The sequence below is a fragment of the Lampris incognitus genome, chromosome 21 (assembly GCF_029633865.1).
Source record: "Lampris incognitus isolate fLamInc1 chromosome 21, fLamInc1.hap2, whole genome shotgun sequence".
NCBI lineage: Eukaryota > Metazoa > Chordata > Actinopteri > Lampriformes > Lampridae > Lampris > Lampris incognitus.
This window is the reverse complement of record NC_079231.1, coordinates 20,482,932-20,508,567: the sequence shown is the minus strand read 5'-3', so window position 1 is coordinate 20,508,567 and position 25,636 is coordinate 20,482,932. Positions and strand designations below refer to the sequence as shown.

General features: G+C 49.4%; 1 protein-coding gene across 1 annotated transcript; it reads right to left on the bottom strand.

Annotated features, from left to right (window-relative positions):
- Window positions 1-3,849: 3,849 nt before the first annotated feature.
- slitrk6 (SLIT and NTRK-like family, member 6) lies at window positions 3,850-6,390 on the bottom strand. The gene has a single exon (XM_056301460.1). The coding sequence runs from the start codon at window positions 6,388-6,390 to the stop codon at window positions 3,850-3,852; it is 2,541 nt and encodes an 846-aa protein (XP_056157435.1).
- Window positions 6,391-25,636: the final 19,246 nt, after the last annotated feature.

The following is a 25,636-nucleotide window of genomic DNA, read 5'->3' as shown; positions in this document are numbered from 1 at the left end:
TGATAAAAGCGGAAGTCGTGCAGAAAGACATGGGTGGCGAAGAAACCCAGCTTCCTCTGTTTGGTGGTTAAGGGCCTGGCCATGAGCCATCGTCGCAGGGTAAATAATTCATGCAGAGGCGGAAGCCAACGGTATTATTATGACCACGGAGACTACATACGTACAGAGATATGTATGCATGAGCCAGTGTCCTTGCACACACACATACACACGCATGCACACAGACACACACACACAGACGCACAAATAATAACATGCTTCTTTTAGCACAGGAGATTCAGGTAGCACTGAGTGGCTTTGACCTGCCAATTAAAGGGCAGACGGTATTACAGGGCTGTCAATCTTCCTCTATAATCCCATCCCAGACAGCAGAATTGCTGTGGCCCGGACCCGTCCCGCACCCACATACCGCATGGAATGGGGACCATTGGGCGGTCCGCTCCTGTTTGCCAGATCTGGGCCAGAACCAAGCCACAGCAATGCTGCCTGTGCCACATATTTACTTAAGGTGGCCCATATTTGTTTTGTGATATTTGATATGGTATAATTGGGCCATATTTGCTGTTATACATGTGGCCCACTTCAGGCTCACATCCATTTCGTCAGGGCCAGAAGGAGGCCATCAGTGACCCATCGTTGCCGGAAGTGGCCCCACATCCGGTTGATAGCTGGGATTCGAATCCCGTTCCTTTTGAATGGTATCCAAATGTTTAATGGTCCAATTTAGCCTCCAATTAATATTTATATGTACTTATACAGGGTATACGCTTTGCCCATGGCGCCAGGTTGTGTGCACTAGAAGGTATTCAGGTATTACCAGATTGTTTATCGACGTTTGTTGACGGAAATCTAATCTCCGTGGGTGCGTCCCGTTCTGCCATTTCTGATATTGTAAGGTCAGAGGTTAAGGTCAGCACGTGGAACGTGAGATTGTGATTTAAGAGTCAGACTCAGAAAACTTTATTGTTCATCAGATGTGAGAAAAGCATTTCATCCCCACATGCAGGGCTGCCCATTGTTCCCACCGCCGGTTACCCTGAAAATAAAAGCCCCACTGCTCTGAAGGCATGTTGTTCCAATACTCTATCCTGCAGTTTTCTACCCTTATTGTCTTAGTGTAGGGTTTTATTTATTTATTTATTTGCCCCTTTTTCTTCCCAAAATGCACTTGGCTAGTTACCCCACTCTTCCGAGCCGTCCCCAATCTCTGATCCACCCCCTCTGCCCATCCGGGGAGGGCTGCAGACTACCACATGCCTCCTCCGATACATGTGGAGTCACCAGCCGCTTCTTTTCACCTGACAGTGAGGAGTTTCCCCAGGGGGACGTAGCGCGTGGGAGGATCACGCTGTCCCCCCCCCCCCCGAACAGGCGCCCCGACCGACCAGAAGAGGCGCTAGTGCAGCGACCAGTACACCTACCCACATCCGGCTTCCCACCCGCAGACACGGCCAGTTGTGTCTGTAGGGACGCCCAACAAAGCCGGAGGCAACACTGGGATTCGAGCCGGCGATCCCCGTGATGGCAGGCAACGGAATAGACCGCTACTCCGCCCGGGTGCCCCTTCTATCTTTTAAAAGGTGTAGTATTCCGCTTCCTTGAATTATTTGATCGCAACATGGAAACTTTGTTACTTCCGGAAACTTGACATTTGCTGCCAAGGAGCGTTAGACAGGGATGCCAACTGGCTGGAATTGTAGCTATTCATGGCTGCTTGGATTAGTGGACGTTTTATTTTTGTGAAGAGATATTGTAATATGTTGGGGCCATTTTTTTTTCCTTTTTTTTGCTTTTGGCAGCTGAGAGGCAAATGCCCGTCAAAACAGATGGCTCCAGGCTTAAAGAAGAAAGGCGAAGTTGGACTGTGAAGTGAATCTTTGACGTGGTGACGCCAGCTATATGTTCAAAGCGGCCAATTTCCCAGCAGGGCTGATAGCTCATCTTGTAAAAATGGCCTTGCTATTTCCATCCAGTCCCAAACAAGATATGCCTTTCTGAAAATGTGCTTATTCACTGCTGGGAACTCGTACCATGGCTAATCAGCCACAGAACTGTAATAAATACAGATGGCAGGATGGCTCCAAGTCACTCACACGTTTGTTTTCGCGTCATTACCAGATCCACTGCTCACATTTCCCTTGCACCTGACAGAAACGGGTAAAACCAAAATATATATATATGTAGTTTGGAGAACAGCTCAGTTTTCGAGGTTCTGCAACATTGCATTTATTTATATTCTCTTCATCAGTTACAACTTCGGTTTATAGTCTGTACAGCACTCAAGGCACACAAAAAAAACAGATATATTGCAACGTAAGTATGTACAAAATATACAGAATAAATAATTTTTATAGGTTAAAAAAAAGGGGGGGGTGATAGTGTGTGCTTACATGAACCGTCTCAAAATTCAATTTCAGCTTCCACGAGAGTGAATGGCGTCGTGGAGTCTCTACTACGAGCTGAGTCGTGGAGAAAAGATGGCCGGTGTTGGCTGGCAGGTCGTCGGACATTAAAAAAGAACCAGCAGGCGGCGGTCACGTGCCGTTGCAGCGGTACGTGCCCTGCCTCAGAACGAGTGACCAAATTCAGCCAAAATAGAATGAGCGATGACGTCGACGCGTGTTAGTGCGTCACTACGTACCCATTGTGAAATGCGATGAGCGCATGCACATCCAAACACGCACACACACACGCACGCATACACACACGCACGCACACACGCACACATTTGTGGCTCGGATTTTCTGGCAGGAAGAAAAAAAAAATTTTTCAGCAGGACAGTGTGTTGATTGTCATGCACCATCTTATGGCATCTGATTAGTTCAATGATTTTTTTTTTCACAGGATAACAGTTGTGTATAATATACTTTTAAGTGCTCTATTTACTGAATAAAATACAAAACAAAGCCAAAAATAAATCTGTGTTACCATCCCATGTTGTAAATGGAACTGCTTTCGATACAAAATAATAAATATCCAGAATTGGAGTGGATATGGAGCGTCTCTGGTCAACCCAAAAGCACGGAAGGGAGTGCAGCACTAGAACTGTGGCTCTGCAGAACTGGAACTGTGGCTCTGCAGAACTGGAACTGTGGATCTGCAGTACTGGAACTGTGGCTCTGCAGAACTGGAACTGTGGCTCTGCAGAACTGGAACTGTGGCTCTGCAGAACTGGAAATGTGGATCTGCAGCACTGGAACTGTGACTCTGCAGAACTGGAACTGTGGCTCTGCAGCACTGGAACTGTGGATCTGCAGAACGCTCCACGGTGTCGTCCAGAAATACAGTTGGCATTTTCGTGCGCAACGAGCATGCTTGTGACGGCAATGTGACCAAACCAACCGGTTTTGTGTTGACGGTGAGGATGATCAGGGTCATATCCAAAGAGTCAACATGAGCTGATTATAAAGCAGCTCTGAGTCAGGTGTTGTCATTACTTGTTTTTTTTTAAGTCATCAACCTACTATTTAGGCTCAAATGCAGTTTTCTGTCGGGATGTCAACTGGGCGTGTTTGCAAATATCAGTATATCAGTGAAACAACTCAATTGGCTGCGCTGCACCACAGTAGTTTTCAACAAAGACTGGTCAACACCCTGAAATATTGTCTTTTAAGCGACATTTGACCAATATATTCAAAATAGTATGCCTATCACAGCTACGTAACACTGCTGCCAACAGGGAATAACGAATAAGAAACAGAAGAAATCCGGTAAGCAGCAACATTCTGTGCTACAGTTGAACTGCTACGTGACGTGTCCAATAGCATACTGTGAAAACGTCCGACAAGTTAAAAGTTAGAAAAGGCACTTGTTTCTGAGCATATAGTCGTTTTTTTTTTCTGTCCACACTCAGTTGAACGCCGTTTGGTGCTCCAGAACCTCCAAGTAGTCTGGCTCAGTGTGCAAGTTCGCCTTCAGTTCAAAGTACTCGTTCTTAGTTTGCTCGAGCATGACCTTGCGCGGTCTCGAGTACATGATCGCTTCCATTAGCTTCAGCTCCTCCTGGTGCCCCGGGACCTGCGTCTCCACGGCGGGCTGAAGGTGGGGCATGTTTTTGCGTAGGTACTCCGTAATTCCAAACTGCTGGATTTCCTTCTCTCTCTCCAGAAGGTTCCTGTAGAAGGAGTTGGCGTGCCCAAGAGTGACGAACTCTGTGGGACACTCTCCGGTCACGGGCCTGAATTTGACGTTGGGGTTTCCGGTGAGTGGAGAGGTGTTCTCCCGCTCCATTATACTCCGGCAGGCGTGGTGCTTGGCGGCGGGCTCATCCAGGTTGTAATCCAAATCCGCCTCGTGCTCCTTGTGCTGGGCGCAGTAGGTGGGGTTGCGGCAGATTTGCACGATGGGGCTGTGTGACCTCTCTTCGTACAAGGAAGCCGACCCCGTTCTCTGAGTGAGCGTGTGGTGCGTCGTCTTCTGCCCGTACATGCTGTAATGCAGGTGAATGGGGCTATTGCCACTGTTTTCCCTGGGCTGCTCCTCCACCGCCTTTTTCTTGGCACTCCGCCGTCGCCTGTGCACTACAAACACCACCACACCCGCTGAGCAGAATATGACCATGAGGAAGAGGACGAGAAGGCTCAAGATGAGCACAGATAGCGGAACAGTGTCGGTGAGCGAGTCGAACAGACTCCTGCCGCTGTTGTCTGGCCCCAGGGTGGCCGTGACGCTCTCCTCCTCCCCGTCGGGGGACAAAGAGTAAAAAGTCACCAGACCGGGACACAGCAGATCGTGACGAAGGCTTCTCAGCTCGGCGTGCACCACTTTCTTTGGGGTGTGACATAAAATGGAGCCGACAACTGTGTCCTTTCTCAGTTTCTCCACCCATTGTTTGAGGCTGAGCAAGTCGCAGCTACAGTCCCATGGGTTGTCCTCTAAATAGATCTGCTCAAGTGAGTCAAGTTGATCAAGCACATTGCTAACTGGCAGGTGCATAAGTAGATTTTTCCTCAAGTTTAGTTTGGTGAGGGGCACGTTGCGGAATATCTGTGCCGGAAGGGAGCCGAGCTGGTTGTTATTCAAGGACAACAGCTTGAGGTTTGACAAGGGATTAAAAGTGCCCGGAGCAATCTCTTTGATAAGGTTGTATTCCAAATACAGGTACTCAAGGTTGTGGAGACCCACAAATATTGTGGAGAACAGCTTTTCAATTCTGTTACCATTCAGATAGAGTTTTTTCAAGCTGCTTAGGCTGAGGAAAGTTTCATTGTCGATGGTATCGATTCTATTGTTTGCCAGGTTCAGCAGCTCTAAGCTGTCATACGTAACAAAGTCATATTTCAACAGCTTCTGAATCATATTTCCGGTCATGACCAGTTTGGTGGGACTTTGCTGAATTATTCCGATATCCGACACCCTTTGAATCCCTCTGTCCTGACAATGCATCAAAAAACCCGCCACCGGGTGATTGTGGCAAGAGCACTGCTCCACACAAGGGCTCTCGGGAACGTGAGACGGCGTCGGAAGCTTGGCGTCATCCTTGGCGTCCATCACCTTGGGGACCTGAGCCACTTTGGATGAAGGGGTAACAACCATATCCAGGGACTTGGACGGCTCCTCTAGGTTTATATCTGCGTGGGAGGGGCAGAGAACATCCCGCTTGACTTTGGCGAGGAGGGTGCCCCTGAGGTGGTGCGGGCTGCTGCACACCACCTCCCCGATGGCCGACTGGGATCTCATGTTCTCCATCCAGATTTTCAAGTGTAGAATGTCGCAGTCACAGACCCAGTCATTATCCTCCAGAAGGAGCTCCATTATCCGTCCGATGTGCTCTAAAAACCCGACGTAAGGCAAGGTTTGCAGCTTATTGCCACGCAGGTCCAGGTGGGTGAGAGGCACAAAGCGGAAGATGTTGCTGGGCAAAAACTCGATCGAATTATCATTGAGGATTAGGACCTTGAGACGGATCAGTTTGTTAAACGCCCCTGGCTCAATGACCCGAATGAAATTTGTGTCAGCCTGGAGAAACTCCAGATTTACCAGGCCGTGAAAAGTGTCCTCTTTCAGGTAGACTAAGAAATTGCTATTTATGTGGAGCTTTTTCAGTGAACCTAAATTGCTAAAGACTCCCGGTTCCAACTCTTGAATGCTGTTGGCCCCAAGGTGCAGCGAGAGGGCGCTCTTCAGCTCCTCCATGTCCTCGACGCGGAGCTCCACCAGGTCATTTTTGTAGAGGTTCAGGTGGAAGGGCATACCCAGCGGGACTTTGATTTGGGAGATTTTGCTGATGTTCCTCTGCTCACAGTTGAGATGAAGGACGCCGTCTTTCTCCTCGCAGGAGCACAAAGAGTCACAAGACTCACTGATGGAGGGTGATGCCTCTGAGGGATGGATGTCTTGGGATCTGGCCGCAGCGAGAAACAGGGCGAAGAAAATGATATACGGCAGCATTTCTGTCAGCTATCTGTGAAGAAAGGGGAGAATTGTGGGTGGAGGGGGTAGAGAAGGGTGAACAGGAAGAAAGAGTGGTAGTGTTAGGTATAAATTCCTTTTAAAACAGTGCAAGGACTATTGACAGTACAGAGGCATAGCTTAGAATAGTAAAGAGATATGAGGCAAACATAAAACATGTCTAATGTGCAACTATGAATGACCTTTTCACTGTACCCTGTTTTAAAGCATAGAAATGTAAAATTACATTTATGGGTGATTCATATGCATGAAAGAAAACAAAATTTGTCTTGGCTGTTGGTAGTGAAGAATTGTCTTTATATAGTAATCACATGCATGGAAAAACACCCGGTCTCAAGAAAAGGAAATTGTTGTTCATCAGTCTACATCCATGTGGCCATCCCCATTTTCTCTTTCTTTGCATGCATTTTGTCCCCATGTTACCCTTTCAGTGCTTTACAAGGGTCACAGCACTTAATGGGAAATGCAACATTCAAGTCGAAAGATATATCCGAGTGCACATGGTTTGCATTCATATACTGCAATTTGCCAGTGAACTGCAGTTCTCTGGACGAGCAACGAGAGTAGAACAATGTCTCTTTCGGTGACTCAGAATAGGGCCAGGGCATATCAGGAAGAGGGCTTTCATTTCTAATTTAACTTGCAGCATTTTACACGCAGATTTCTTCGAACAAAGACTTCGGTTCTGCTTCTTCGGTTCGGCAGTCCGTCTCATAGAAGCTCTGAGATAATGTCATGACCGTGCACGGTTGACAAAGAGCCTCAGGATAGACGCTCGTGGCTGTAATCATCGAGCCAGATACGATCTTCCGGGTTTAATGCGCTTGTATAGTTTAATTTGCAGTCCGACTTGAGTTAAACGAGAGCGAAGTGACCGTAAGTCACGTCCATGTTCGCCAGTTTTGCAGCATCTGCAGTCACAAATATTGAAGACCGTTACTGGCTGTGTAACCGCGGTTAATGTCTAGGTTCAACTGGGCCGTTGGTTTTCAGTCACATAATTCATAGGCCGTGCACCAAACGCTCACAAAGGAGCATGTCGTCCTGGCAATAACAGGGCCGAAAACAAAGGCAAGCTGAACTCCTACAAAGGCAGCAGCAGCACACATCAAGGCGTGAGACCGTGTCTTGTATATTTGATGGCACGGGAAACCCTGCCACGCGACGCTGTTTGTGACAGGCCTCGGCGTCACAAGACGCTCCTGCAACACATTTGGTCGGGCTGAATTTACGCCGGATCAACGATGTTGGGTTTCCTTTCTTCCTTGTGTGAGACCTCCAAACGCATAATTAAAGATTGGCTCCACAATGTGAAGAAAGAAACAAACGATCCCCTATGAAATCTCGAAATACTGCAAGAGGTGAGAAAGGGAACAAGACAGAACTCTGACCATCCATTTCTAATCAAAACTGAAGCAGAGAGTACTTTTCTCTCCTTTTTTTTGTAGGACACTGTGCATTTATTAGAAATACTTTTATTGATTTCTAACGCTAGAAAAACCAAGCTGGTCATTTTAGCCTTATGGATTTTCAAAGTTAAACAACTTTGTGAGGAAAAAAAAAAGATACAGCCCTGCTGCTCCTTGAATATCCCTAAAATTGCACATATTTGCATTAAAATGAGTTTTACAGCAACTGCACAAAAAAAGTTAAAACATCTACCTAAAACGACCATGAGCCGTCAAAAAGACGGCTTGTATTTTGCGTGTGACTGTGTGCGCGTCATGTCACTATTTATGACGTGTGTTGGTCGCGTCGTTTCCTTCGTGGAGTTCGTTGCTCTGTCCTAGAAACACACTAGCGCCCTCCAGTGGAGAGAAATAGTCTAAACTTGATTTTTGATTATTTCCAACATGTCTGGTAACCGACGCCGTTACAGGCGCACCACGACTACCACCGAGGCGCTGCAGCATTTACAGGCGTTGGACAGCCGCCATTTTAAGTGTTTGGAAAATAGTATTAAAGTTGTTAAAATGTTAATTTTGGTGTCAGTCGTTTCATAACAGACGTACTAACATAAGCAATGCATTGATATCTCAATTGGATATTTATCTTGACAGAATATATTAGTTTAAAAACCGGCGGTCATTTTGACCGCCCATGGTCATTTTGCGTAGGAGTGAAGAGCCGACTGATGTTAACTAAGGACAGCTAGTGTTAGCCAGATTTTGTTTGGGTGTGATGAGTCAAAGAAGCTAATGCAGAATAGATGTTGAAAATATCGACAGCACTGTTTACATACAGTTATCATTTGGCTTTCTGAAATCAGAAACCTGTGCTTACCCCTCTCCTTCTTGTTCTCGGTACAGTTATTTAAGGAAAGTCATGAGAGAACACGTCCGGTAACTATATAGAGCTGAATTGTCAGGTATTTACAGGTGTGTCGCCTGAATCCATGCACTACATGATCAAATGCATGTGCACACAAAATCGAAGGCAATTCATGGAGAGTGGTCCCCAGTTTATTCATTTTTTTGTCTCTACTTATTGTCTCTGCTCACTTTGTAATTCGAAATGTGTTTCAGAAACTTTGCGCTGATATACATTTTACAGCACTGACCAGAAAATAAAATCGATTAAAAAAATAAATCTCAGTAGTAGTCCCTTGGACCAAATACCCAAGCGGTCCACCCTCCCCATGAACCATTTTACAGATGTAAACACTCAGGGAACAAAATATATATATTATCTGCTCTAGCGCTGCCTTTATATTAATGGTATGAATAAAGAAAATTTGATATGTGAGCTACCGGTATAATGAATGATGCAGTAGCTCAAGGCGTCCGGGTGGCGTGGCCGTCTATTCAGTTGCCCACTAACACGGGGATCGCCGGTTCGAATCCCCGTGTTACCTTCCGGCTTGGCCGTGTGTCCACACAGACACAACTGGCCGTGTCTGCGGGTATGTGTATGTGGGTATATGTCCTGGTCGCTGCACTAGCGCCTCTTCTGGTCAGTCGGGGCGCCTGTCGGGGCGGGGGGGGGGCGACTGAGGGGAATAGCGTGATCCTCCCACGCGCTACGTCCCCCTGGTGAAACGCCTCACTGCCAGGTGAAAAGAAGCGGCTGGTGACTCCACATGTATCGGAGTAGGCGTGTGGTAGTCTGCAGCCCTCCCCGGATCGGCAGAGGGGGGGGGGGGCAGCGACCGGGACGGCTCGGAAGAGCTGGGTAATTGGCCGGATGCAATTGGGGAGAAAAGGGGGAAAAACACATTTACTCAAACCCTAAATCAGAGTCCTACAATTTCGGTCCTGGAGACACTAAATCCTCTCTGTAATGCTCTGTCACAGACGATTTCTCACATAATAAGGCTGACATATTTCTCAAATGGTTTTTTGGCTTTGATTTGAGATTGATAAGGACGTATTCAAACGTCTGACCTTTACTTTGCCCAGACTACCAGAGACGTCCCCCGTTTGGAACGTGTTGCCATGCTGACACATCGGCCAAACCTTGAAAAATGCTTCCCCGCAATTTCCGCTGACCTCTCTATTCATCCAGGAGAAAGAGAGAAAATGGCAGCAAAATTAGTCAAAGCCAAGAATTTGGTGGGGAGGAAGCGTTTAATATTGCGGTTTGGACAGTGATGGTGTTCACAAGATTGCTACAAAAGGAAGTCCGCAGGAATTCCCCCCCGATCCCATGCAGACTCCATATCCAGGGGTCTCACGCTGGCCACAGACCATTTGGCCACTGACCTCAGCGGCCCTTACTTTAGATCCAACTCTCTGAAATGAAAACTAGACCATTCACAGATGTTATCCCACGCTATACGGTAGCACGTTCTGGGGGTGGGGGGGGGGTGGAGCGATGATAACGGAGACTTCAGTCTCATGCGTTCTTATTTCTGGATTTCAAACCGGGCATCTTGAATTAATCCCTTTCTCTACAAACAACCCGCAGGACGAGCAGGCAGACGTGGACTTCGGGTGGGAGATGAAATAGACTCTTCGAACCTCTTTCCGACCACGCTCCCATACCGTTTCCGGAATTTGCAGCGTCCGCTTCTCACAACGGCACTGAGGCAATTCAATTTGAGATCAACCGAAGCCCAAGATTTCCCTCAAGCGTGCCGGGAAGATCCAACGCATCTTGCACAGAGTTAAGGAGGAAGAACAGAGAAAAGCTGCTTAAAAGAAGACTCCTCCAAGTGATGGAGTACTCCTCACTCCTGCCCCGGCTCTGGGGCATGGTTATATACAGTCGACGTTGGCCATTTAGCACCCTACGGTGACCGCGCCCGCCATTTGTTTGTGCGGATTATCTACACTGGCAGTGAAGTGCTGCGGGAAATCGCCGGAACGCGTCCAACCCCCACCCCACCCCCCGAGAACAGCGCCGCGCTCGGTCCTGAGACGAGAGCCACAATGCCATATCGCTGGCTGTATGCCAGCAGATATGTCATTCATACACGTGTTCATGAATAGACGTGTGCAGATACTGTACTCACAGACACTCCGCCCGCCGCGCAAGATATGTTATCAGCACCAAAGACGTCATTTATCCAGCGGCACAACGCCGTTGACTGTGGTGGACTCAATACGGTCTGAACTGTGTCGGGAGTCAATGGCGGCAGGCCAGTACAGGACGCTGGGGTGCCGCCCTGTTCAAATATCAAGAGACGAACATCTACTTAAACACGTTGAATATGTATTTGTTGTATAATGCGAATAATTATGAAATAAAGGTGTTTTTCGGTCTGTGAGCGCCTCCCAGCGGTCATTAAATGTTGCTTCCAAAATGGTATTTGGTTGATTTCTGGGTGAGGGGCGCCGGCCAAACGATACCTCATGTAAGCCCTCGAACTTGTGGCGAGCAGGTGACCTGAGGCTGCTGTCTGATTGGTCTCTTCAGATTTCCCAGGGGGCGCAGTTCTGTGCGCCCCAGACACTCCCACTTTCATTGGCAACGAATTGGTATTGTTTTAAAGTTTGTTTTTTTTATCTAATGTGATTGGACAATTCTCGTGGCTGTCAATCATGTTCACACCCACCACGACGCCTCGCGTCGACTGTCAACCATCCACCGTCTACCAACCCTGATAAAATCTATAGGCTGCATCGTCCTTCTTAATAACTCCGTGACTGTGTGGACGTTAAAGCAGCTCTCGTGTGCTGCGCCAAGGTAAATTGCGCCCCCCCCCCATTTTTTATTTTTTTTAGTACAAGCCGCCACTGGTTGGGAGTGATGTACGCTTATAGCTACAGGCAGGTGACGCCAATGGCGCCACTCCAGCATGACAAGTGACTCGCAAACACACCAGCAAGCCCGGACTTGAATCGCCGTCACGCACAAGTGTTGGATTCAGGATCACCAACTCCTCTTTAAATTGATACTGATTAGCTCGGCACGCACCGAGCTGTCAGTCTGAACTGCACATGTCTAAATGGCTCAATGTGGATTTTCACTTTTCAAAAGCAGCTCCTCGGTATGCCGCACCATATGACGCGTCTCACGCTCGCACATGTGGGATTTCGTCCGCTATCGCCAGCTGCATGGTAATCTCCAACTTCACCTCTTTCATGTTTTCCTTTCTTCACTCTCCAGGACGTCAGACGGATAAATTACTGGATATGCTGGTATGCTGGCTGTCATTAAGAAACAACAAAAGCCAACAAAAACCATATGATGATAATAATCATAATAATCATAATCATAATAATAATATCACAATCATTGGTCACGTTTATTTGATCTACAATTCAAATTAAATAATTATGATAATTGATAGCATTAGCAAGTAATGGTCTGGGTCTAACGACACTTTAACTAACAGAGCCTCAATTGCGGCTTGTCGCCGACAAGACAAAGGCTCGCCTTCAATTCAGCTCTTGTGTTTAACACATGGTGTCGACGACACTTTGTCTTGTTTCCTCAAACAACAGCTTAATCCCCTTGGAAGTGAGGGGGGACAGGGTGCCAAAGGTTTGACTTCAAGGGAGGTAGTGTTGTTTTTTTAAGCGGAGGACGTTGGCGGTGCTTCATCCTCCTCCGAACTAGAGAGACAGAAATGTGACAGTACAGCAGGAGTTGGGATTTGAATGGGACCGAGGACCATTTGCAATAGCCCGCTGACAGGCTGGAACATATTTCGAGATAATATGAACACAGCTCCAGTCGTGTTCTCTCCTTATCACTGTCAAAGGAAGTAAACCGTACAGCAGCCACAAATACCCCGTAAGGCAGAGGCCTAATGCCTCCCTCTGTAGCGCGAGGCAAGTCTGCACGATTATTCAAGGCTGGTTATCCCTCGTGGCTCCCGAACTGTCGAACGATCTCCTTATCTTAGCCAGGAGGGATAAGTGTCATTGGCCGTCTTTATTTTAAAACGCATCACTACTGCTTACACATCACCCAAACCTCCCCTTTAACCTCTCTCTCAGCTGCTGTGGGATATCCACCCATTACGTCGGACCCTTCGGTTGACTGCTTAGCGCAGTCGCCCGTAGTGCGGGCTACCCGGGTTCAATTCCCGGCTGCGGCGGATTCTCGGGCTGCCCCCTGAATTCGCTACATTGGTGTCAGAAGTGGGATGGTGAGACTGGAAGCGCGTGTGCACCCAGAGGCGTGAGGGAGCCGATATGCTGAGGCGGCGGGAACGCGTTCCCCGAATTTAGGGTGATTTAGTGTAACGACCACGGATGCCTAGAATCGCTAGCCCTTGGCTAACGGGTCGGACCCCTTAGTTGACTGGTTAGAGAAGTCACCTCTGGCCCGGGCTACCTGGGTTCAATTCCCGTCTGCGGCGGCGATTCCCATCTGCCCTCTAAATTCACTACATTGGTATAAACAGCAGGTGCTGGCTAACCAACCACACATTGTGGTGATCGACAAGGAACAGAAGACAGCAGTAGTGATCGATGTAGCAATCCCGAGCGACGGCGGCATGAGGAAGAAAGAGCATGAGAAGCTGGAGAAGGGCCGAGGGAAGAACTAGATCGGATGTGGAAAGTGAAATCCCCAATAGTCCCAGTTGTAATAGCAGCATTAGGGGCCATGACCCCCAAACTGGGAGATTGGCTCCAACAGATCCCAAGAACCACATCTGAGGTTTCTGTCCAAAAGAGTACAGTCCTGGGAGCAGCTAAGGTACTGCGCAGAACCCTCAAACTCTCAGACCGGGGAGGCCTCGGGGCTTGAAGAAGACACACACTACCCGAACAAGTGTGAGAGGGAGATTGTTTTATATATATATATATATATATATATATATATATATATATATATATATATATATATATATAATCAACTGAATGACTAAAATCTAAAATTTAATGTTGGTGTATGCATATGCATGGAAAGAGGTGTACAGCCATACTCCTAGATGAACAGAAGGATTGGTCGATGGTTTGATTAGATAGATGTATAGATAGTAAACATAACCTCGGCTACATAAAGGGTCTGGAGTTCCTCCCTGTGCAAAATAAAGAACTGAAGGGAAAAAAAAACCCAAAACAGTTGATCCACCGCCCACGGATATGAGCACTGGGGGTAGTGTGCAATGCAGGCAGGCAAAAGCGGGGACGGGGGCGTGGCGACTTCCGGCATCGCAGGCCGGTCCAGGAGGACCAACTGGGAGGAGACCCCGAGGTAGACCCAGGATTTTCTGGAGGGACTGTATGTCTATTGTGGCCTGGGGAACGCCTTGGGATCCCCCAGGAGGAGCTGCGGGGGGGGGAGGGGCGTCCCGGAGTGCCCTATTTAGCTTGCTAGCACCACGACCCGACCCCGGGGAAGCGGCTGATGATGAGAGATGAAAGTTGAGAGGGGGGGGGGAACTTTCCCAAAAAGAACTCCCGTACTGTAATTGATGACGTCACGTAACGTAACTGGAGCTGTACATTCGTAAGTAAGAGTGCTTGTACCCCGGTTCCAGAGTACGAGAGCGTTGCATGACCCTTTGATGCTATCTAAACTCACCGATGAGAGCATGCGTGCGTCTGCTTTGCCTTAAAGATAATCCCCGACATCTGAATCAAAGTCCAGTTTAAACGCTGGACCTGTCAAGTCTCCACACGTCATGCAGATCAGCGCGCACCAAATATGTGCGCTTCGACGTTGCTTAGCGTAATGTCACGTGGACCAAGTGGCACAGAAAGTGCGTGCAACTTTAGCGTGTTTCTGTATTAAATTCAACCTTGCCGGGGCGTCCGGGTAGCGTAGCGGTCTATTCCGTTGCCTACCAACACGGGGATCGCCGGTTCGAATCCCCGTGTTACCTGCGGTTTGGTCGGGCGTGCCTACAGACACAACTGGCCGTGTCTGCGGGTGGAGAGCCGGATGTGTGTATGTGTCCTGGCCGCTGCACTAGCGCCTCCTCTGGTCGGTTGGGGCGCCTGTTCGGGGGGGGGGTGATCCTCCCATGCACTATGCCCCACCCCCCAGGTGAAACTCCTCACTGTCAGGTGAAAATAAGTGGCTGGCGACTCCGCATGTATCGGGACGACTCGGAAGAGTGGAATAATTGGCCAAGTACAACTGGGGAGAGAAAGGGGGAATAAATCCAAAAAATTAAAATAAAATATAAATAAAAAAATGCAACCTTCCCATCTGTCTTGAATGAAGCGGTACACGTGGGTGCCCGACCCGTGACTCCAGCATTGGCTGCTCCTCCAATCAGCAGCGAAGATCCCCTTCACCGCTTAGTTACCATATTGGCTCAGTGAGCAGGTGAGCGAGGGCCATGTCCTATTCTCATTAGGATGCTACAGACCAAAAGCTTAATCTCTAGTGAAGGTTAGATGTGCTGTGAATGTGGTTCAGTGATATCGTGACAATGACGTCTTATAAGCCATTTGATGAGTCATCTAATGAGGTATCTACCCTGTGGCGTCACGACCTTAGCACCTTGATACATAATATCTAGTGCTCTCAATGTAGGTTGATCACATGAAAGAACGGATTGGTCCTTGTTAATCACCTTTTTCTCCCTAATTGTACCTGGCTAATTACCCCACTCTTCCGAACCGACCCTGCTCCACCCCCCTCTGCCGATCCGGCGAGGCCTGCAGACTACCACATGCCTCCTCCGATACATGTGGAGTCGCCAGCCGCTTCTTTTCACCTGACAGTGAGGAGTTTCGCCAGGGGTGGGGACGTAGCGCGTGAGAGGATCACTCTATCCCCCCACCCCCCACCCCACCCCCCCGAACAGGCGCCCCGACCGACCAGAGGAGACGCTAGTGCAGCGACCAGAACACATCTCCACATCCGGCTTCCCGCCCCGCAGGCACGGCCAGCTGTGTCTGTAGGCACGCCCGACCAAGCCGGCGGTAACACGGGGATTCGAACCGGAGATATCCCCGTGTTGCTAGGCAACGGACTAGACAACCACGCTTCCCGGACCCCGCCCCCCCACTCCCACCCCCACCCAATCACAACTTTTTAAACATCTGAATCCAGGCTATCTTATCATTACATTTTATAATTTCAGCAGCTCTTTAGCAAGACCCTCATTTGCATTTTAAATCACTGCTAACTCACCACTTTGCATAGGAAGAGGCGGTATGGCCGTGTCTGTCCGAAGCATCGCGGGAGACGGGTGCAATGCAGTTTAAAGCTGGGACGGAGGTCCTTGGGGGGGGGGGGGCAACGCATCTATAGAATATTTTGTTGAGGTGCTCACTTCTTTCAGAAGGGGAAAAAAAAATCATCCAGAGAGGACCCCCCAAACATTAGATTTCCAGGCTGGAAAGCACATCTTTTGACCGACCTCCCCGCTGACCAGCCGCCCTTATTCAGACGGGGATGAAAGTGCGCCAGAGGCATTTACACTCCCACTCCCTCGAGTCGAGATGTTTGAACTTTTGCTACCAAGATGATTGGATAATTAATTCAGTTTTTTTTCTCTCTCCGAATGAAAGAGATTTCGTGATGCATGGGGCACATCTTGATACAGTAATGATACTAGGCGCCAGTGAGTTGACTATTTTATCATGGGGTGGGGGTGGGGGGGGGTCAACATGGCGTCTCATTTTTTTCCATCCTCTAATTGCATTGCGAACACAGCTCACCGCAGGTTAGAGAGAGGCCGTGGCGGCACGGGCTAGCTCAGGCCACGGTCTCTAAACTGATTACTTACATTCCTTGAGATTACAGTTAGTTGACCTCGGTGTCAGCCAAGAGCTCCGCTTTATTTTGCTATTTCTTCCCTTGCTTCAAGGTAGAACGAGCAGGCTTGGTCCAGTTGCGGTTTGTAAACGCAACATTCGAAGTTGACTCCTCCCCACCCCCGAATCCACGTCACCAGAAGGGCACGCCCCCCTGACCGATGTGTCCCGATCACGTGCCAGTGTGCGGGCCAACTCCGCGTTGCCCTTCATCCCCATCCTCTCCTTCAGTGCTGGCCAGCGGGTGAAAGCCAACCCCAGGTTGAATCTGGTGGTGGAGGGAACTTTACCCGCGTCTTTTCGGCTGCTGTGTCCGCCATTGTCGTAGCTTACGATCTCGGATCTGGTAGCTGGTCGCCACGTGTTTATTGAGCCCCGCTGCCCAAAGGGCAACGCCCAAGAACGCCCCCTGCACAGCAAAATAAGACAAATCCAGACAGAGGACAGGGTCTCTGCAGATACGGACAGCGCCACACACGTCTAGTGGCTCATAAGTGCTGATTGAGAGGGATTATCTTGCGGGATGGGAAGCCGGATGTGGGTATGTGTCCCGGTCGCTGCACTAGCGCCTCCTCTGTTCGGTAGGGGCGCCTGGGGGGGGGGATAGCGTGACCCTCCCTCGCGCTACCTCCACCTGGCGAAACTCCTCACTGTCAGGTAAAAAGAAGCTGCTGGCGACTCCACGTGTATCGGAGGAGGCAAAAGGGGGGGGGTAGAAATAAATAAATAAATAAATAGAGATGAATTAATTGTGTATGAGTCCATACATTGATTTCTATGAACATCCTACTCGTCCCAGCTTTAAAATCCACGGGTTCAAACTGGTGGGCAAGCTTGCGGATGCTAAACTCCGTTCGCTTACAGGAACGGGGCGTCTTTGCTTCAGGTGAACCTTGAGGCCGGCGCGGTTCTGGTGGTATGCAAATTTGTCGGGACAGCGTGTACTTATAATTTCACATTTAAAAACAGTCAAGTAAATGACGATGTGCTTTGCAGGTTTTGGAATTACAGGGTGATTTTTTTGGGGGCAAAATGAGCGCTGTGTTCGTTTCATTTAACATATTAACATTTCAAATTTAATCACGGGTGATTAAGACTAACTGCACAATTGAATATTCATTATGAGAGGACAACTCATTTGAAGGAGGGATGGGTTAAAACTCCATATTCCTGCAGCGTCTCTCAGCATTTCAGGTTGGACTGTCCGGAGACAAAGCAAGAGAGGCAAGATTGACACGGTTTGGACATGTGCGGAGGAGAGATGCTGGGTATATTGGGAGAAGGATGCTGAATAGGGAGCTGCCAGGGAAGAGGAGAAGAGGAAGGCCAAAGAGGAGGTTTATGGATGTGGTGAGGGAGGACACGCAGGTGGCTGGTGTGCCAGAGGAAGATACAGAGGACAGGAAGAGATGGGAATGGAAGATCCGCTGTGGCGCCCCCTAACGGGAGCAGCCGGAAGTAGTAATAGTGGTAGTAGATTTCTGCACCACTACAATAACCTCCATAGATTGATATAAATCTGCAAACATTGCGCCCCTGCTGACTGTTCTGGGGATTGCTCACGGGAATGAACTCCGAAATGCGTGAAATGTAATGACCGCTTAAATGGCTACACCCGAATGCTACAGTGTCCGAGTGCTTTTGTCCACGGATACGTCATGCACGGAAGAAGTGTGAATATTAATACCCCCCCCCCATATCAGAGACACAACCTAATCCTTAATCTCACGTACCCAGACCTCCATTCGGCCATGCACAAGAGCTGGTTGGAAAAGGGTGGAGACACAGTGCGCTGTCACCATATGTTCAACCACTGAAATGATACGAGGGTGAAAAGAGGGCGGAGCCTGGCGCTGAGGCCATGCAAACCCGTGCTAGCAAAATTTTGGTTTAGACAAGATGGAAAAAAATTAATCCAAAGCATTTTAAGATTGCTGTATTTAAATCAAATATCCCCCCCCCTCGCGTTGTCTCGCTAATTGTTGTACTTTGCCAATTACCCTATTTTCCGAGCAGTCTCGGGCGCTGCTCCACCCCCTCTGCCGCTCCGGGGAGGGCTGGAGACCAGCACACGCATCCCATGTCAGCCCGGTATCACGCCAAAGCGTGTAACACACCCGCCTGTTCCAAACGTGTCAGTGTCACGGTTTGTCTCGCTCAGGCGTGAAAAGTACACGCCTGTATGAGGGTGCGGTTCCAGCAGGGGGCGATGATTAACTCAATGGCAGCAACTCTCCACTGAGGAAAAGAAGCATACAGGATTTTGGAAAATCCCTCCCCCAACCCAAACCCTAACCCGCCGTCACCCCTTTATCATCGCCCCCTGCTGGTGCTGCACCTTCATACACGCGTGTCCTTTTCACGCCTGAGCGAGGCAACCCGTGACACTGACACGTTGGACCAGGCGGGTGTGTCACACGCTTTGGCGTGACACCGGATTGGGAGTCGCCACCCGCTTCTTTTCACCTGACCGTGAGGAGTTTCGCCAGGGGGACGTAGCGCGTGAGAGGATCACGCTATCCCCCCCCCCCCAGTTCCCCTTCCCCTCTGAACACGAGCCCCGACCGACCAGAGGGAGGCGCTAGTGCAGCGGCCAGGACACCCCCCCACACATCCGGCTTCCCACCCGCAGGGTCTCTAGGGACGCCCACCAAGCCGGAGGTGGCACGGCGATTCGGGCAGGCAATCCCCGCGTTGGTAGGCAACGGAACGGACCGCTGCGCTACCCGGACGCTCACAGATATTCAAATGTTAACAGGAAATTTAATTACAATCTGCTTCAACGTCGAGCTGCGGGACTAGAGCCCTCTGTTATCAGTCGTATTAGGTAAAACATGAAACGCGTTTTCAACCCGAGCAGCAAGACCGGCAGGAGATGCTGTTTGTGGAGGCGAGCGCTTTGAAACTCTCAGCCAATGGAACGGCTGCCTTCGGATTTCTGAGGTCTCTCTCCTCCATTTCTCTTTTCTTTTTTTTCTTTGACAAGAGTTTCTCCATACCATCTGTGAGCTTGACGAGACGGAGGGCTGACTACACAAGTTTCACCATTCCCCACCCAACCGCTGCCCCTATCCATCTTCTCGGCGCGAGCAGCGCAGATTCCCCAGCCCCGCACGCACGCGCGCGCGCACGCACACCACCATGTCCTATTTCTGAGCATTTTCCACAGATGAAATAGGGGCAGAGCACAGCTGATACTGGGGGGGGGGGGCGAGGGGGGGACGGGGGGTTCATATTTAATACATTAAAGCTCACAGCCCTCATAACATCACACATCCGTATGTTCATAAACACACAGGTATGTCAGCACAGTCTCTCTCTCTCTCTCTCTCTCTCTCTTGATCTCTCTTGCTCTCTCTCTCAATTCAATTTTCTCTCCCTCTGACTCTGACTGTATCTCTCGCTCTCTATCACTATTTATCTCTATCTATCTCCTTCTGACTCTCTGACTCTCTCCCTTTTGCTTCTCTCACGCTTTCTCTCACGCTCTGACTCTGACTCTCTCTCCCTTTCTCACTCTCACTCTCACTCTCACTCTTTCTATCTCTCACTCTCTCTGACTGACTCGCTCTCTTTCTCCCTCTCTCTATCTCTCCCTCTCTCTCTCCGACTCTCTCACACCCACACGCTGCACACATTGGCGTCCGCCCCCTTACTCATCCTGTCATTGTTTTCGGCTGGTGGACCCCACGTTTTGATGGGCAGATATGCATGATAATGCTAATAATAGAAGCACACGGGTGTGTGTGTGTGGTGGGGGGGGGGTGAGCGTGTATGTGTGTGGTGGTGGGGGGGGGGATGCTCAGTTCCCTTGGCAAGCGTGATTTAGCAGGCCTGCATTTCAAATGGTCTGTTTCACTAATACGCAGTAATTAGCTCTCCGGAAATCAGATGGCAGATTACATCGGGTACACCGTGCAGAGGCATCGTGTTAGCTTTTGCAGGATAAGAAGACATCTGCACGTTTGAACGGATGCATTTGTTTCTCTATGTAGATCAGAGTCCTTCAAAAAAAAAAAAAAGAAAAAAAAAGGGATGGTTTCTCCTCAGCTGTGACTCAGTGGCGCGCAGAAAGGCTGGGCCAACTATAGATGGGTACAATCTGGACGACGCGAGCGTCTTTTAAACGTGCACGGGACGGCGGTGGACCCGGAACGCCTCCAGTACTTAAACGCCATGCAACCGCGTTCGAGTTGGCCCGCTATCATCGCACGGTTCAAGGTTGTCAGCAGGCAGTTGAAATAACCAGAGGTGTGTTTGGTAATTATGGCGCAATCCACCTCGGGCTAGGATGCGCTACCGCGATCCTCCCTTCGCTCCTTTCTTTTCTTCTGCCCTCCTATTGAGGCCGGAATGCACAGCCTCAATAGAACGATTAGAGTGTTCGAGAAAAGGCCGCGGGCTAATGGATCATGACGGTCTCATGATTCACTCTATAAATAAGTGCGGATCGCTCATCTGATACACAGACTCGGGTCTGAAGGGAGCCATAGATTGCAGCGAGACGGACCTGCTTATACAACGTAAAGAGCTCGCAAGCAGAGTACTCTAGAGCTACACTAGAGTACACTAGAGCTAAGAGCCATGTCATGTACCCGCGATGTCACGGGTTTCATCTGGTTCACCACCTCCGCTCGTCATTCAATTTGGTTGTTGTGCAGGAAGGCGACGAAGGTGTGCGGAAACACCAGGAGTCCAAATGTTCCTTCGTCCAGCTGGAGCGGAATCAGCCCACGACTGCAGGACATTGCTCGTTTGCTGCAAGCCCCGGCGCATCGGAATGACCCCCCGCATCCAGTCGTTGACTTAATCACGATGTCTCCCCTCACTTATGACTCTCGTAACATCACGGCAGTGTCATTTCCTCCTCTCTGCGGCCGAAGGCGTTTAGCTGGCCTGGCATGGAGCAGCCGTGCGAACTCACGACCCTCTCCCATTTGATTCGCAAGGCCGAATAACGCATACGCCTAAAAGTGAGTTCAGACTGAGAAGGACGGGGAGGGGGAGGGGGAGGGGGGGCGAATCTTAGCTGAACTCGCCAGGGACAGAACCGGCAGGCTGGAGTGGTCCAGAGGTGGTTAGTTGATTCTGACTCGCCGGATGGAGCAATGGTGCTGCAAACCGTGCATCGCAAACAGTACACCACCTCTGCTGTTGAAAGTCTGATCATGACGCTGTAACTTCGAGTCACAATTAGTCCTGGCTATACCTCGCTGCACTCTCCCCCGTCTTTGTTTTTTTTTTTTTTTTAACTTTTTGTCTGTCCCCGAGGTCAAGTGACGCGGCTCGCCGAGTTAATTGAGTGTCTGAGGACTTAACGACGACGGCGACTTCGGCTGACCTGCGACGTCCCAGCCAAACAAGGCTTTGCAACATCCAATTAAAACGCGAGTACTTCAGAGGGCCCTCGAGGAGGCTTAGCGGCATCCCCGACGCGTGACACAGTCGAGGTTTAGCACTAGGACGACCCGGACTTCACTCCCACTTAAAAACGACCATGGGCGGTCAAAATGACGGCCGGATTTTAAGCTCCATATCCTGTCAAGATAAATACCCAGTTGCGATATTAATGCACTGCACATGTTAGCATGTCTGTTAGGAAACGCCTGACACAAAAATTAACATTTTAACAACTGTAATAATATTTTTAAACAACTTAAACTTCAGAGAGACATGGTCGAACTTGAATAGCAACATTGAAAAAGTGAAAATATTACCTGAAAAACAACACGGAAAACATGTTGCCAATCTAACAAACATAAAAAAGACTTATACAATGTGAAATGTAAATAAATAAATAAATAAATAATAATAATAATCATTGAAACAGTCCCCAAATGACAACTGGAACTTAAAAGCTACTAGAACGACCAGGCCCGTCAAAATGACCGCCCACGGTTTGTCAAGATCGTGGTTTTCGAGATCAATACCCAACCGAGATATTAATGCATTACATATGTTAGTATGTCTGTTAAGAAACTAACTGACACCAAAATTAACATTTTAACAACTTTAATACTATTTTCAAACGATTTAAAATCGCCGCTGTCCAACGCCTGTAAATACAGCAACGCCTCGGTGGTAGTCATGGTGCGTCTGAAACCAGACATGTTGGCCATAATCAGAAATCAAGTTTAGACTAGTTCTCTGCACTGGAGGGCGCTAGTGTGCTTCTAGGACAGAGCAACGAACTTCACGAAGGAAATGACGCCGCCAACACACGTCATAAATAGTGACATGACGCGCACGATCGCGCGCAAATTACGAGCCGTCTTTTTGACGGCTCGTGGACGTTTTAGGTAGATCTTATCATAACGTGTTAATGCAAATATGTGCAATGTTAGGAGCACTGACACAGCGGCAGGTCTGTATCTTGTTTTCTTCACCAACTTATTACACTTTGAAAACCCCGCCGCCCTGGTGGCCGAGCGGAATAAAGCGCCGTTCTTGCACCCCGCTCGTCACGTGGCTGGGAGGTTCGTACCCCAGACTCGCCGTAACCGGTCACGGCCAGAGCGTCCACGGGGTAGGGCGTTCATCAGGCCACCCTTACTCGAGGGATAGTGGGTGTAGATCGGGTGTAGTGTTCGGGGACTCGTCGTTCTCCAGCGACCTCTCTGGCCCATCCGGGCGCCTGCAGCCAAGCGACCGGAAGCATTCTTCCTACGTCTCCCTCGCGGCCTGAAGGTGATGCAATCCATGCGAGGAGGCTTCAACGTGTAAAGTAGCGAGGGCAGCCGACACGAGCTTGAAGGAAGCTGGCGTTACGACTATCTCCTTCCGGTGGAAACATGAGCCAGCGGAGTTATTCGACAAAGAGTTCCGGCCATGTACAATTGGGTTAATCGGGTGGGATAAGGGGAAAACTAGAAATAAATGTATTTATAAAATAAATAAGTAGAATTAAAAAAAAACAACTTTGAAAATCCAAACCCCGTTAAAATGACGTCATTAGCCGTTCTAGTGCTAAACGAGACGCATGCCAATGTATTTCCCCAGCAACTGTTCGGTCTGGGAGACTGCTGAGCTTTTTGCTTCCCCTACTTCCCCTGCGTCCCGTTCCGTCCCAGCCACCTTAACCGGTTTGGACGCACAACAGAAGCGTCGGATTAAAGCATTTACAGACAACACGTCCACGCCATATGGGACGGTGACGCCAAAGGTGGCTTCGCCTTCCAAAACACACGGTACTTGATCGTGCACCCAATGATCCCCTTTCCCCCCTCAGCATTGTATCGTATGACCTACCAATATTTCATAAGCTGCTTTCTATAACTCACAGCAGGATTTTTAACAAGCTCTGAATGTGCCGACCCGAAAGCAACAAACCCCCATAGCCAGATCCTGCAGACTCACAACAAAACAAAAAAAAAAGGGTATAAAGAAGAGAAATATGCAGAAATATGCAAAATACCAGTACTCTAGCAAGTGATGCAATGGAAAATAGTGCTCTTCGTGTTGTTATGTACGATGACACGAAACACCCAGCGGGATGTTTTGGACCCAAGAGTACCCCACTTTAAGAGTCACCGGGGCCTGCAGCTCGGCACTCTCGCAGCTCTCCCAGAGGAGGGGTTTAAACCGAGGCAGGCTTTAAATGAGTGTGTGTGTGGTGGTGGTGGTGGTGGGTGGGGGTGGGGGTGGGGTGGGGGGGGGGTGTATTATCTCTCAGGTGTTTGAGATAACACGCTCTTGCACAAGAGCGATACGACGACGACGAGTGACGCAGCAAACGGGCGAGAGCTGCGCTTTAATAATACAAGATCCCCATCTGACAATTGCGGTAGGAAGCGTTTTTGCAGGGAGACCCGTTCCCCTCACCGCCCCCCCCCCCGTCCCCCCCCACACACACTCACTCGTTTACTTCGGTTTAAAGCGGCGCTGAGCTTCAGCGAAACACAAAGCTTGAAATACAATGGATCTGGTTGAGCGGCGGAGGAGAGCCACTTCTTTCTCTCTCTCTCTCCTCCCCCCCCTCCTCCTTTTATTCGCTCTAAGGTCACCCAGCAATAGTTGACTGCAGCCATTGATACGTATAGTCGGACTGCTTTGGCTTGGGGGGGGGGGTCTGAGTGAGAGACAGAGAGACTTGTTGCATCCAGATAAGGTTGTTTCATTTCAGCTTGACTGAGGAGAACAGATTAGAGCACCCTTGTACTCTATGGCCTGTGTGCGCGCGTGCGCGTGCATGTGTGCGTGCGTGTGTGGATGCGTGTGCGTGCACACTGTCCATCCATCCATCCATCCATCCGCTCCAGCAACCCATCGCAGAGCACCCCGCAATGTTCCCAGGCCCCAATTATGGGCAGGAGTAGTCCGTTCTCCACCGTATTAGAAGTGATGTGGCCTGCCCTGCAGGGCTGACACCGCCACTACACCCACATATCTGTAGAGACGCTGCCTCTGCCCTCAGCCCTCCACCGCAGTCCCGGAGAATGATAATTGTGACATCTACCCACTCCGAGAGGCGAGAGATACTCCCCCTCGCCCCTTGTGGCGTGTCTTTATGACCGACTCAATATTCTGTGGATGTGCACAGCCAGTTCCCCTCCGTATATCCGAGTAATGCGAGCCCCGTCCAATTTGTCTGCAGGCTTTTCCTCTCTGAAGGTACGGTGCGACTGAATAGACCGAGGCTCCAGTTTTATGCACGTTATTTCCGCCCTTGCAGATATTATTATCACTGGTCATGAAACGCTATTTCTCACAATGAGGTGATGAGCCACGCCGGACCACTTCTTACATGTAGATGGTGCAAATAAGATCAGCATGCACCGGTAAATGACCCAACCCAAGACCAGCTTTTGCAGAACTCGAGGCGGCTCCTAAGTTTGGCATTTAGTTGTGCTTTTGCAGACCCCGTGATGTGGCCCAGTAAGCTGGTTTCGATGCTGAATGCTTCATAGCCGGCCAACTGAGAGCATCTATCTCCACGCAGGTACAGTAAGGGCGCATCCCATGGTATCAAACAGCCATCACGTGAATCAACCCAAACCCGGGTACAAACCTCAACTTTGCTAATTGAAAAATGAACCCAATTAGATGCATACCCCCCCCTCCTCATTTGGTTACTCTTAGAATATTCTTGAGTGTGGCGCTGCAGAGTCATACTT